The sequence below is a fragment of the Delphinus delphis genome, chromosome 10 (genome assembly GCF_949987515.2).
Source record: "Delphinus delphis chromosome 10, mDelDel1.2, whole genome shotgun sequence".
Classification (NCBI taxonomy): domain Eukaryota; kingdom Metazoa; phylum Chordata; class Mammalia; order Artiodactyla; family Delphinidae; genus Delphinus; species Delphinus delphis.
This window is the reverse complement of record NC_082692.2, coordinates 1,898,885-1,913,727: the sequence shown is the minus strand read 5'-3', so window position 1 is coordinate 1,913,727 and position 14,843 is coordinate 1,898,885. Positions and strand designations below refer to the sequence as shown.

The 14,843-nt window shown below is 48.1% G+C and overlaps 1 protein-coding gene across 1 annotated transcript; it reads left to right on the top strand.

Annotated features, from left to right (window-relative positions):
* The first annotated feature begins 3,102 nt into the window (after positions 1-3,102).
* On the top strand, positions 3,103-12,659 carry LOC132432878 (leukocyte elastase inhibitor-like). Its single transcript, XM_060023741.1, has 7 exons — positions 3,103-3,171; positions 4,413-4,587; positions 6,271-6,408; positions 7,083-7,200; positions 8,559-8,701; positions 8,787-8,954; positions 11,055-12,659. The coding sequence occupies exons 2-7, from the start codon at positions 4,420-4,422 to the stop codon at positions 11,454-11,456; spliced, it is 1,137 nt and encodes a 378-aa protein (XP_059879724.1). The 5' UTR covers positions 3,103-3,171; positions 4,413-4,419; the 3' UTR covers positions 11,457-12,659.
* Positions 12,660-14,843: the final 2,184 nt, after the last annotated feature.

The window sequence follows — 14,843 nt, the reverse complement described above, 5'->3', positions numbered from 1 at the left end:
TCTTGCTAAACATGAGTAGTGAATCTAAGTACAGAGTTGGATAAAGTGATTAGTGCACTCATGCCAATGGTCATATAGAGAACACTGCCCGTAATGGATTTAGGATGTATCTGAACACAAGGGGTATTTACACAAATTGACCATATACTGGGTCATTAAGCAAGTGTCAAAACACTTCTCACCATTGAAGTAATATAGAGATCATGTTCCCTAACCACAATACAATTACCCTTGAGGTCAGTAACAGAAGGACGATTAGTTCTCAAACATCTGTTGGTGCCGGTCTGGCGTTTTCTCCTTGCCATGGATTCTACGAACCTACCTGTGGATCTTTGAAACATTTATTCGGCACCACCTTTGCCATTGGGCGCCTTGAACCAAGGACTGACGTGTCCCCACATGAGAGAGTAGACAGGACGCTTCTTACTTGGACTTGGGGGTTTGAGTGTGGCTGGGTGTAGGAGAACAGGAAGGGCAGGGGCTCACTAGGTCCTCTGAATCCCTCGGGCACACCCAGCACAGTTAGGGGAGTGGAGATGCTGGGTGGCAGAGGGCCCCGACCAGCTTCAAGCTGACTAATCCTGGTCGGAGGGTAGGGGTGGGAGGGGAAAGACAGGAAATGATTACCGATGTTCAGTGTGTTTTCTTGCTACTTTGTACTGATTTCTGTTAAAGTATAACATACACGCAGCAAAGCACACAAGTTATGTGTACAAGTCAGTGCATTATCCCCAAATCCATACCCCTGCGTGACCACCCGTCAAGACATGGCAGGTAGGCAGCCTCCCAGAAGCCCTCCTCTGCCCAAGCCACTCCCACTCACAGCCCTTGTGTTAAGAATGAACTGGGGATTTGCTCTAATCCGGCCTCCCAAGGCAACTGACGTGGACGTGAGTGTCATGAAGGAGGTTTATAGGCACAGATCTCCAGCGACAGGAGGCACACGATGACACACCACATTGCGTGGGACCTGGGAAGCACCCAAGTGGGCCAGCAAGCAGAGGAGGAGAGTGCAGAGGTGGTGGGGCCTTTACCGGGGCCTTTATTTGGGCTTTTGCAGGAAGGAACAGGCAGGACACGGCAGGTGCACTAGGTAAGCTTGGAGGTGGACTGCATAGTTTGGGCTCGGGCTGCGCGGGTGGGCTCTAGCTGCCTGGTGCTGGGGTGGGTTAGGGCCGGTGGGACTTTGATGAAGGGGGGAATTGAGAGTGAGGGCACTGAGCTGCTTGGTTTGTGTGTCAAGGTGCGCTTGCAGCGGAGTCGTTCCCCATCTCTGGGAACCCGCCGGCCCTGGGCCCGCAGTCTCTCCAGGATCAAGGCCCCAGATGCCAAGCATCAAGGACAATGTAGTCAGCGCAATCCGCCTTCCTCCCAAGGGTCCCCTTCTCTCCTGACCTCTAACCCCACGGGCTGGTTCTGCGCTTCTGAACTCTGTAACTCACACCGCCGCGTGCGCGATTTCCTTTCACGGTGCGCTTGGAGATGCAGCCAAGTTGCTGTGCGTTGCCGCGGTTTGTTCATTTCTGCTGTTGTACGCTGTTCTGCTGTATGATTTCTCCATTCTTCTGCTTGGACCTGACTCAAATCCCGCTGTGATGAACATGCTCGCGCATGTCTCTGGGCGCCCGCCCTCACGTGCATTCATTCGGTTGGGTTTGTCCCAGGCGACGAAATCGCTGATCTAGCCAGGGTACCACACCTTCGAGCTGAGCAGATATGCCCAACATTGCCCACACGGGCCGTGCCATCCTGCATGTCCGAGAATCTCTGTGTGACCTCGGTCAGGGGCCGTTTACACTCTGAAGCTGCAAGAGTGCACAGAGTGGTTACTCTGCCTCGACCTTGCACAGCACGCGGATTGATGGGCGATTGGTGGATAAAGTCCCTTCTGTCCGAACCTTATACAGTACATGTATTGACTTAGGAAGTGGTTTTATTTCATATTTGACTCAGGTTACTAACTCCAGGTGAGTACAAATACAAAATGTCAGGAGCAGAAAAGAAAATTCAGAACCCGTGTTTCCTTGGTTTACGTGTCTGGGATTTTAATTTAACAGCTTTACAGCGCAGCCTCTTTCTCTCGGCTTCCTCACACAGCCCTCTTGCTAGAAGCTGATGAGGGGTCTCTAGCTCTCTGAGACATGGTGGAGACGTTAGCGGTTTTATCAAACCACTCAACTTAACTATGACTGGCTTTCAATAAATGTTGGTTTCTTTATTCCAATCAGCTCTGAAGCACTCTACAATCTTAGTTATTAAGATATAGTTTAAAAAAACTATAGAGAGTATTTTTATCTCTCATTACTGGGTCTTCTCTGGCCCTTATAAACAAATTCTCAGAGTCAAAAAGATCTACAAATCCATTTACATTGTATTAGCCATACTAATTTAAAAATAGGAGTTTTCCTTTTTCCGCTTTTCATGCTGAGATTTGCAAAAAAGCACGGGAGAAGTTTCAAGAATGCAGAATTATTACATACCCTCAAGTACTATCAATTTTGATGACATTCCATATGCAGGCATTTAAAGGGGGGAAGAAAAGACCTCACAGAAACAGCTACTGCTTTTCTTCTTCATCGATAGTCATTCTACTTTAACATTACGTATAGGGGAAAAAGTGGTCAGTTTACATTTTAGTATAATGGGTGAGAGATACTTTATTCGCACGGATGGGCGATCTCATGGTGTGCCTCGGTATGTGCGTTGACCCAGCCTGCTGGGCTCATCACTTGCCAGGGGAGTCTTGGGGCTGGACTCATGGCTTCCTGAGGGACAGAGACATCAAGGATGCTGTTTGGAACTGATTCTATCTCACCCTAGAGGCCCCTCCTCACACACACACCCTCAGCCCCCAGTAAGCCGGAGTTTGGAGTGTTTGGATAAGATTCCAAAGAGGCTGGTTTGCCCTCTAAGAGCCGGCACCTTGTCATCTCAGTCATTCACACCTTAGTAGGAAATAGCCCATCAGGTCCTTTCCGGAGAGCTGAGTTTGCCTGGAACTCAGAGAGGTGCTGGGCCCCCAGGAGCGCGCTGCCTGGAGCCGCGCTGGCCCGCCCTGTGCCCCGCCCACCCGCGCCGCCCCGCCTTCCGGGGACACTCCCTTCTGCCTATAAGGGCCGCGCTCTGCGCTCTGCCCAGACCACGCACCTCGCCCAGACAGCCCAGCAGCGGGTAAGGCCGGGTAGCGATCTGGGCCGGGCGGGAGAGGCTCCGATCCGCGAGCACCCCTCGGGGTCCCGCGTCCGGTGGTCACCCCGCGCCGCCGTGCGCTCCGCGGGGTGCCCGCGTCCGGTGGTCACCGCGCCCCGTCGTGCGCCCCGCGGGGTCCCCGCGTCCGATGGGCACCCCGCCCCGCCGTGCGCCTCGCGGGGTCCCTGAGTCCGGTGGTTACCGCCACCTGCCCTGCGCCCCACCCGGAGTCCCCGGCGCTGCGTCCCGGGAGACCAAACCGGGCGGCCTGCGGCAGACGGAGGTCGTTCCCTGGGGCCTGAAGGCGGAAGCGGAAGCCGAAGCCGGAGTCCTGAATGTTTCTCTCTCTGTGAGGGTTTCCAGGCAGCCCCGGCGGAGCGGCTTCTCCTTTCTGCGGCTGGAGGCAGGGAAGGGAGGCCAGTGCGATCCTAGAGATTATTTATCAGCAGCAACAGTAATAATTCAACTTAGCACTTACACGCTGGGCAGCCAGCACGACTGTTCCTCTTGCTCGATTGTATGTGGGCTGAGAGTCGAGGTCAGGTGGGGAGAGTGCTTGGCTGAGCTGAGCGCAAGGCCAGGTGCTTCACCTGCAGCCCCTCCGTGCCCGCGGGAGTGACAGAGGATACTTGTCACCTTCTCCTTGTCGGGCTGCCCTACCTGACCCCGGGGCCTGTGTTGGCTTCCCACTCTCAGATCCTTCACCAGCTGTGAGACTGGGGACCTCTCTAAACACCAGCAAGTGAACCTCAAAAACGAGGATACTTCTGTCTCTTTTGCGGGAATTTGCTTTAATGAGTAGCAGGTAGCTATGACTTTCTAATAGAAACATTCTTTTTCAGGTAAAAGTGGGCAGTGGATTCATGGCTCAAATGAATCAGAGACTTGAACGGAGGGTGGGAAGTGTGCGCTCCCACGTGTGGTAGGGAAGGGCCCAGATGCACCTGTCTGCACGGCCAGGGCCCTTTAGGACACGGAGTCCTGATCCCGTGTCACTGCTGAAGCCTTGGCCAGTCGCCCCAAGCTCCCACAGTAGTGCACATGGAGTGTTCTTGCCCTCCGCGAGAGAGAGACAGAGAGAGACAGAGAGGGAGAGAGAAAGTACAAGTTCGTTGCAGGGTATTTCAAGGTGGCTGGCGTGAGTTGAGGAGGAGATGGGGAAGTGGCGTTGCCGATTGGCTGGTGTGGCAGGGGGCAGCTCAGGGCTCTGCTCTGTGTTGCAGCCTCACCATGGAGCAGTTGAGCGCGGCAAACACCCGCTTCGCCTTGGACCTGTTCCGCGCCCTGAACAAGAGCGATCCTGCCGGCAACATCTTCATCTCCCCCTTCAGCATTTCATCAGCGCTGGCCATGGTCTTTCTGGGGACCAGAGGCAATACCGCAGCGCAGATGTCCAAGGTGAGCAGAAACTAGCGCTCCCAGCTGGTGCCTACCGCACAGACCGTACCAGAAAGTTGTGCCTTTGAGCTCTTGCAGCGCGTTTGTACAAAACTGTATTTCGGTGTTCAGCATTGTGTGTTATATTATACATTATACTTCATGAAGTCAGACTTTCAGAAAAAGCCCCAGGAAAAATCCACTGGGATGCAGGCTGTCATTCATGACCCAGTCTTTACTGAGCACCTGCGATGTGCCAGGCTCTGCTTTTAGTGGGACTGAGGACGGAGCAGGAAGAAAGGGGACAACACCCTGCCGTGCGCTGCTTCCGTTCCCGCAAGGAGTCTGCAGGGCTTTCCTGTAAGCCACGCCCTCCCCCGCCCAGGACTGTCCAGTTTCCGCTTTGCCTGTGATGCTCAGCGACTCCCGTAATGTCGGCTGTGTCTTGATACTTTTGAGCATAATGACACCTAGTCGAGAAGTCAAGGGGACACGAGAGCCTGTGAGTCCGTGTTCCTACCCCTGGGCCTGGCACCAGGTGTGCCCTGGTGGGCTGTGACCCCCGTTCCCGTGTGAGCAGTAGGACCCTGCAGGGAGAGGGGGCGGGGATGCTGAGGGTCCTGCCTGTCCTTGGTGGGTGTGGAGGGCACCTGTGTGCGGGGCGTGCTTTATGCTGAGTGGGGAACTCTGGCTTTCCTTGAAAAGAGGGGTGAAAGTGAAGGTCTTTCTAACACACGGGTCACAGATTGCGCTGCACTTAGAGCCAGGGAAGGTCCAGCCCGGATTCACGTTTATGGGCCTGTTCCAGCTGCAAAGCTTCTATTTCTGTACTTTAGGAAAAACCAACCTTTTTCATCACTGCAGATACAAAAGCGTTTGAAAGTTTTTAAAAATCCACTTTAAAAAGAACCCCGGTACTAGTCATTGTTAGTCGTCCCCTGCAAGGTAAGCTGAGCTTGTGTTTTGAGGCTTTCCAGGTACCTTATAAGCTCAGAAAAGAACAGTCTTAAGTTTTTACCCCCGTTTCCAGTAAAGAGATCCGTCACAGCACCCCCACGCACATTCCACATCTCAGTGAGTAAGTGGCCTTTGTACACGGTGGCGGTTCTTCCTTGTGCCTTAAAAGCAAGGAACCAGCCCAGGCCTCATAAAACCATAAGGGGCCTCTAGATGTAACTGATATATGGGAATTAAACTTTGCCCCATGTTAAGTTTAAGGAAATTATTTTTAAGTAAGTGAGTTACTGATGCCAGTACTGCAAGGAAAAGAAATAAAAACCTCTCAATCTGTACCATCTCTGTGTTCTTACATAGCTGATGATTCTTACCTTTACTGTTTATTTCTGAGAACTTTCAGTAAAATTATATTTGTATAGAATATACATATGAACTTACCACTTCTGATTTTGGGGAAAAAAGCAGACTTGTGTAAATATTTAGCTTGTTAACCACTCCTATTTGTGGAACTCTAATTATACCAAAAAAGGGATGGGAAAACAGTTTCCAATGTCCTTATTATGTTTCACCAAGCGATACATTTTGGATTTTCTATTACTTGTTCTCCAATGAAAAATGGAATATGAAGATGGCTGGGGATCATCAATAATTAGTAATATTAATTTGATTTGATGGAAGCAAATGCCAAGGAACCAGCTTATAATTTCAAAAGAAATGGTTATAGAAATAATGTGTTCTTTCTTTTAGGCTCTCTATTTCAAAGAGGTTGAGGAGATTCATTCGGGATTTCAGAGTTTGAATGCTGATATCAACAAACATGGAGCTCCCTACATTCTGAAACTTGCTAACAGGTTATATGGAGAGAAAAGCTATGATTTCCTCCCTGTAAGTACTTTGCTCTTCGTGTTCCAAAACTCACTAGACAATGCAGACTCTTTTCCAACAAAATCAAGTCACAGAAGTCAGCTTTAAGTTTTATAAACATTCAGCAAAATCATCCAGAATGAAAACACGACAGACAGTTTTCCCGGAAATGGATGTGATTTCATTTTCTAGTCTCCACAGTGAAAAGATTGACCCTGGCTGTTTTGCTAAAGCAAGAGTGAATTCCATGATTCACTTTCAAGTACAATCAGTATTTGCTTGTTTATGAAAATGTTAGTCATGGGGTAGAAAAGAATTGGTAAATTTTGTTTTATTTTATTTGGGCTGTGCCGCGTGGCATGTGGGATCTTAGTTCCCTGACCAGGGATTGAACCCCTGCCCCCTGCAGTGGAAGCACAGAGTCTTAACCACGGGAGCGCCAGGGAAGTCCCCAGGAGTTGGTAAATTTTATACAACACTGAAACTACTCAACTGTACACTTAAAAGTGCTTAAGGTCGTCAGTTGAATGCTGTGTGTTTTTCACTATAGTAAAAAATGTAGAAGGGTTAGAATTTTTTTTGTTACAATGAAATATGCCTTTTGGGACAATTTCTGTTGCTTTTCAGGATTTTACAAAACCATTTCTGTATGGAGTAGGAGTTACTCACATTTCCTTTTTTTTTTCCTTAAACAGGAGTTCTTAGCTTCAACTCAGAAAATGTACGGTGCTGAACTGGCCAGTGTGGATTTTCTGCAGGCCGCCGAAGACGCAAGGAAGACCATAAACGAGTGGGTCAAAGGGCAGACGGAAGGTGAGTGAGGGCAGCCCTGGTCGTACACACTGATGCTTCCTTTCGTCCACCCGCCTGCCCCTCGCAGGTGACTCCCTCTCCCCTTCCCTAGCCCCTCAGCCTGACCCTGGGGTCCACCTTGCACTGCCCAACTGCCCAGGGCCAGACAGGGCCAGGCCTTCCTTTCTTCTTTCTTCCTTCTTTCCTTCCTTCCTTTCTTTTTTCTTTCTTTCCTTCCTTCCTTCCGTTTTAAATAAATTTGTTTATTTTATATATTTATTTTTGGCTGCGTTGGGTCTTCGTTGCTGCGCGCAGGCTTTCTCTACTTGAGGTGAGTGGGGGCTACTCTTCGTTGAGGTGCGTGGGCTTCTCATTGCGGTGGCTTCTCTTGTTGCAGAGCACGGGCTCTAGGCGGGCGAGCTCAGTAGTTGTGGCGCACGGGCTTAGTTGCTCCGTGGCATGTGTGATCTTTCCGGACCAGGGCTCGAACCCTTATTCCCTGCATTGGCAGGCGGATTCTTAACCACTGCACCACGGGGGGATGTCCCCAGAGAGCTTTCAAATGTAGGAATTCCTCAAAGTGGAAATGTAAACATGATTTAACTGAAGATGCTAAATGTTTTCTACCCATAAGTTCCCCAAACTACATTTTAAAATGGAAACTAACATTGAACGAAGACTGAAAGAGATGAAAATCTTGTGAATCAATGTTTACAAGCCGCTGTGGCCATAAATACTTTTCGCCAACATCTTGTCTAAGACACCAGGGTCGGGAGGTGGGGCTGCGTCTCCTCAGGCTCTCTTTCTGGTTTGTGTTACTGTCGTAGTCACGGAATGGTTGAGGCACCCACAGGACACCTGTGTTCCTTCCATCAGGGACTGTCACGGCCATGCCACGTCATGAGTGGGGCCTGTGTTTCAGGGGAGGAACTGTCCTACCTTTTGGATATTTGTTAAAAGCTTTCCTGTGAGAGTCAGGCATCTAACTTGGAAGATTTGAAGAAGGGAGCTATTTATTAGTGACAAAACATTTTGGTTAAGAAATTGTTCTTTTCCTGAAAAAGAATGGCCAGTCACAAAATGAGGCCACTACTTATCCCACGTTCCAGAAAAGAAGAGTTTTCCTGGTTTTAGCCTTTAAACAATTGACTTGTTTTGAAGCATCGGCCCTTTGGGGGCAGATTGTGTCCCCCTGATCTGCCCCTCGAGCTGGTTTATTTAAAGTAGAAGCACCCCGGGGGCTTGGCTGACTTAGTACCATGTTAAAGGAAATTAAATAGAAGGAAGAATTTGAGTGGCATTTCATTGCTAAGCAAAGGTCAGTTCAAATGTGGAATTCTGATAGGTGGATTTTTAAAAAGCTAACTTTGTCTTTTTAGGGAAAATTCCAGAGCTGTTGGCCTCAGGTGGGGTTGATAGCATGACTAAGCTGGTGCTGGTGAATGCCATCTATTTCAAGGGAAACTGGCAGGAGAAATTCATGATGGAGGCCACAGAAGATGCAGCTTTCAGACTGAATAAGGTGAGGGCAGGTGACCTTCTAGAAGACTGTGTGCTCTAAAGCCACGCTGACAACTGTGTTAGTGACCTGTGTCTTCATTGTCTAGAAAGACACAAAACTAGTGAAAATGATGTATCAGAAGAAGAGGTTTCCGCTTGGCTACATCAAGGACCTTAAGTGCCGGGTGCTGGAACTGCCCTACGAGGGAGAGGACCTCAGCATGGTCATCCTGCTGCCGGATGACATCCTGGACGAGTCCACGGGGCTGAGGAAGGTGCGCCTCCCCACCCCGGGTGATGCGCGGACCCTGTGTGTGTGTGTGTGTGTGTGTGTGTGTGTGTGTGTGTGTGTCGGGTATAGGGGCTTGTTCTTTGTGTAGTGAGGTGACCCGGTGTTCCTTCCCAGTTTCCCGTCACTCCTTTGTAAAGTAGCCCATCCACGTGTGCCAGTGCGAAGCTCCACATTTATTTATTTATGTTTATAGAGACTTTTATTATCGAGGTATAATGACATGTAACATTATGTTAGTTTCAGGAGTACAACATAATGATTCTATAACTGCATATGATGTGAAAGGGTTACCATAATAAGTCTAGTTAACATCCATCACCACACAGTTACAATTTTTTTTCTTGTGATGAGAACTTTTTTTTTCCTGTGCATATAATTTTATTTTATTTTTTTTATTGTACGTTTTTTAATATCTTTATTGCAGTATAATTGCTTCACATTGTTGTGTTAGTTGCTGCTGTATAACAAAGTGAATCAGCTATACGTATACATATATCCCCGTATCTCCTCCCTCTTGTGTCTCCCTTCCACCCTCCCTATCCCACCCCTCTACGTGGTCACAAAGCACCGAGCTGATCTCCCCGTGCTATGCAGCTGCTTCCCACTAGCTATCTAGTTTACGTTCGGTAGCGTATATGCCACGCTACCAATGCCAGTCTCTCACTTCATCCCAGCTTACCCTTCCCCCTCCCCGAGTCCTCAGGTCTCTTCTCTAGTAGGTCTGCGTCTTTGTTCCTGGCCTGCCCCTAGGTTCATCAGTACCGCTTTTTTAGATTCCATACATATGCCTTAGCATACGGTATCTGTTTTTCTCTGACTTACTTCACTCTGTATGACAGACTCTAGGTCCATGCACCTCATTACAGATAACTCAGTTTCGTTCCTTTTTATGGAAGGCCCACATTTAAATGTTCAGCTACTATCGGTGCACAACGTGGCGGGAACATCTAAGGTACAGACCGAGTGGAACGCTGGCCAGGGGCAGCTCGTGGAGACTCCCTTAGATGAGCTTTGGAGGCCCGTGCCATAAATGGGGACTGTTTCATTAAAACAGTTTTTTAAAATTAAAAACCCTCGACCATTATAGTTTCGCCATGTGCTGTAAAATCTGGTCATTGTCACCCCAGTTCACGTAGGTTGTGCATTAAATGTCCAACTGCTACATGACAGGAAAAGATCCACGTGGCCCGTTAGCCTGAGAGAGAAGCCCGCTGCCTAACCTGAACTTTGTCTGCGGTTTCTCTTATTGTAATTTAAAGGCAATGGTGTCTCTTGCCAGGGCCAGGAAGAGGCAAAACTGTGAAGAGTGAGGTTTTGCTTCAGTGTCTCTGGCCTGTTGTGTGCTTTTCCCCTCCCCCATCCCTGACCAAACTTGCTGTTGGATGGCGTTTAATATTAGCCATTTGCAGCTCTAGAGCATAAGTTAAAACCACTGTGTTCCTTCTTTCAATTGTATTTGCATACTTGTCCGTTCCTGATTATCAAAAAGAAAGTCTGGAATGACCAGCACCAGTAGAAAAGTGGAATGTGCGTCTGTTCCAGTGCAGTAGCAGTGATAATAGTAATGACAGTAGCTGACCTTACACAGCACTTGTGTAGGGTGACTCATTCAGCACTTACAGCGCTCCAAGTATGTGCTACTGTTATCCCATTTTAGATGAGGAACTAGGGCCATTTCTGTGTTTACCAATGGGCTACATCTATCAGAGATAACTTCCGCTGTGTGAGGTTCCCAGATAAACACAGTGATCACTGGGGTTCAGAATAAACAGAATGAAATAATGGAAGAAAGCTTTAAAGCACCCTCTTGCATCACGCGACCAATTAGGGCAATTTTAGCCAGGACGGCCCGTGACCCATGTGGCAGGGGCCTGGTGAGTCCTGGGTGGATGGGCCCTTGGTGGCTGGGAACGCAGCTCTGTTCATTATCACCAATAGCCAGAAAGAAATGAAATGCTCCAAATGGAATCTGTGTTGGTACAAAACATGAAGTAAGCTAGGGAGCCCGTTCATTCAAACAATGCTTCATAACTTCCTTCTATAAAATGATTTCAGCTCTTGTTTTTGCCCATTCCGAATCCAGATTGAGCAACAGCTGACTTTGGAAAAGCTGCGTGAGTGGACCAGACCCGAGAATCTGCATCTCCTTGAGGTCAATGTCCAGCTGCCCAGGTTTAAGCTGGAGGAGAGCTACGAGCTCAGCACTCTGCTGGCCTCCCTGGGTATGCAGGATCTCTTCAGTAGCAAGGCTGACCTGTCCGGCATATCAGGAGCCGGAGGCCTCTCTGTATCGAAGGTGGTCCACAAGTCCTTCGTGGAGGTGAACGAGGAGGGCACAGAGGCGGCGGCTGCCACCTCGGTCGCCGTCAACTACTGCATGCTGTTGACAGAGGAGTATTTCACCGCCGACCACCCGTTCATTTTCTTCATTCGGCACAATCCGTCCACTAACATCCTGTTCCTCGGCAGACTTTCCTCCCCATAGAGACTAGAAATACAAGGTCAGGCTTGGAGCATTTTACCTGCCCTTTCAATGGTGACCATTTTCATAGATCTTTACCAGTATAACTACTATCCAAAAATGAATCTTTAATCTCCTTTGTAAGCTCAGTCCTGTTGGCTGGTTACACCCATTAACTTGGCATGGGTATCTGTTCTTCTTTGTTTTTTTTTTCTGCGGTACGCGGGCCTCTCGCTGTTGCGGCCTCTCCTGTTGCAGAGCATAGGCTCCGGACGCGCAGGCTCAGCGGCCATGGCTCACGGGCCCAGCCGCTCCCCGGCATGTGGGATCTTCCCGGACCGGGGCACGAACCCACGTCCCCTGCATTGGCAGGCGGACCCCCAACCACTGCGCCACCAGGGAAGCCCTCTTCTTTTTTTATGCTAAAAATATCCAGTGATTTCTTTTGAATGCATCAAGTTAAAAAAGCAAAGAAAAAATCAGATGTGTAGATTCTTGACAACGTAGAAATCTATGAAGTTGCTATACTTTCCTGAGAGCCAGGGGGAACACGGTCACTCTGTCATCTGTTTTATAGATAGACCTTTGGAAGCCGTAATATAGAGATACCCTGATTGTTGAAAGGCGGCTTAAAAACAGATATTCAATTGAAATACCGCAGAGCGCAGCAGTTAAGGGTCTGCGTTATGAAGACAGACTTGCCTTGGCAATGTCTCTGAGCCTGTGTTCTGCAGAATTTGTATCCCATTACAGCCCTCCAGGTGTCAAACTATCAAAGAGCCACCTGGTGATAACCTAACCCCTCCTTTTTTTCTGTTCTCCCTTTTCCTTCCTGATATGAGTTGGTGTGGGATCACAAGGAATCAAGCAGTAGGTGTCTCACCATGAAAGATGCCAAGAAATGACAAAAAGAAAAATGTCGTAGGAGATACTATTAAGCGAAGAGGTGGCGCAGAGATCTCATTGTTAACCGGCTTCTGCCGTGTTTTCTGATAAAGGCTCTTGACGTCCATAGTATGGTACAGGTTTTTATGGTAATGGTACGGCTTTATGCAACGCTGTGGTGGGAGATGGGGTGAGGCTGCACTCTGATTAATATAACCCTTCGTTAATGCACTCCTTGGAAGGGGGCGTGAAATGCTGCACCTCTGTGCTCCCATAAAGCTGGTGGGCTGGTTAATAAAGTTTCCTAAGATGCTGCAGACCAGACTGACCTCAGTCGTCTTCTTGTTTCTCCCTGATCTCAGACAAGCCAAGACTGCAAAACGGGGTTCTTGGCCTGACCAGCGATCACGTCTGTCCTGATAGGGAGTGACTCCACAGCACAAAACAAAATTTCAGCAAATCTCATGTTGGCAAAGCATTTCTTCCTTCTTTTTTCCTTAAGATACTTACTAGCACCTGCCATGTCCCAGGTCGTTTTAGCTACAGGGACAACAAGAAAAGCCACAGTCACTGCCTTCTGCTACGCTTTTTTTGTTGTTGTTTGTTTTGTTTGTGGTACGCGGGCCTCTCACTGCTGTGGCCTCTCCCGTTGTGGAGCACAGGCTCCGGACGCGCAGGCTCAGCGGCCATGGCTCACGGGCCCAGCCGCTCCGCGGCACGTGGGATCTTCCCGGACCGGGGCACGAACCTGTGTCCCCTGCATCGGCAGGCGGACTCTCAACCACTGCGCCACCAGGGAAGCCCTCCTCATCCTAAAATCTACTCAGTGATTTAGATTAAATCGTGTTAATCGAGTTACATGGGCTCCAAGCCCATCTGCTCAATCCTCCTTGTATTTGAGGGAAGAGGCCCATGGATTACCAGTCAGTTGTTGAAATCAGAAAAACTAGTAAATTCAAGAGCAGAGACTAGATGCAATTCTTTCTTTCTTTCTTTTTTTTGGCCTCCCTGCATGCGGCAAATGGAATCTTGGCTCTCCACGCAGGGATTGAACCTGGGCCCTCAGCCGTGAGCGTGCGGAGGCCAAACCACTGGGCCACCAGGGAAGTCCCCCAGTTCATACTTTACGTGGAAAACGTCTGCTTCTCATAATGGTGAAGTAGGTAACTCAAACCTCTTAAGACCAACTGAAAAAGCAACCAAACAAAATTAGCATCAGCCCATAGGAGGAAGGTTGACATGATCATCACAAATTACTGGGCCAAGATCCAGGAGAAACGGGTGCAGTTGGAAATCACTTTTGCCCCATGTGCATTTCCCGATCCAAAAGAGATAAATGAGGTGTGAAGCAGGGATTCTGGCAATGTTCTAGGCTAGGCAGGCTGAGTTTGGATCTGTCAGGAGCAGGGGCCCCGTTACACTTCCTGTGCTTTCGTTTGACACCCTACAGGTATGAGTGAACCGTCTCGGAATGCAGCCCTGCTATAAGTTGTCGGACAGCCTGGAAAATTCCAGCCCCTAGAATTGGATTACATTCATCCTGGTTTGCTAAAACCCAGAGGCATATGGCAGAAGCAAACAAAAATCATCTCTGGGGAAAGATTACCCATAAACCTCAAATTATTTTTTATAATCAGCTTTTCTTATACAACACCCAGCATACAATCAAAGATAACTGAATGGGTGAAGAGCCATGACAATGTATATTAAAACCAGCAAAAAAAGATAAAAAGCAAAAAAACAGTCCCCCCGCCAAAAAAAAACCCCCAGATAACAGAAACAGAAGTACTGGGGGCTCCAAATATTAGAATCATCACACACAAATTATAAAACAACACGGTTTTCTATGATCAAGATGACAAAAGACAAGGTTAAACATTTCAGCAGAAAACTGGAAACCTAAAAGAGACACTGCCATCTTTGAATAAAAATGAAATAGAAATTCCAGGGCTCAAATAGACAGTAATGGATGAAGAACTAAATAGATAAGATTTATTAGCAAATTAGATATAGCAAAAGAGAGAAACTGAATTGTCATGGTCAGGAGAAATCATAATTTCTTCCGGAAAGAAAAAATAAATAAAATCCAGAAAGACGAAAGGATGGAAAAATACAAAAGGGAAGATAAAAAACTCCAATGAGTCAGTAAGAAGACACTCCACAGGAAAAGAGAAAAAAAGAGACAGCGTGGGGCAGAATAATGGTCAAAGAGCTAACAATCAACATGAGGGTTCCAAACTGATACGACATCAATTCACAGATTCTCCAAGTCCAGCTCGAGCCCCAAGCAGGGTACTACAGAGAAACACATCTCTAGATGCATCCAGTGAAAACAGCAGAAATCCAAAGACTAAGAGATGATCAGAAAACATAAAACAACCAAAGGAAAAGGACAAAGTACCATCACAGGAGCAGTGGTTAGAAAGATAACGCATGTATCAACAGAAATGATGAAAGCCAGAAGATCACAGAATGATTCTTTTAATATGTTGGGGAAAATAACACCAGAAAACCCTGCCAACCTAG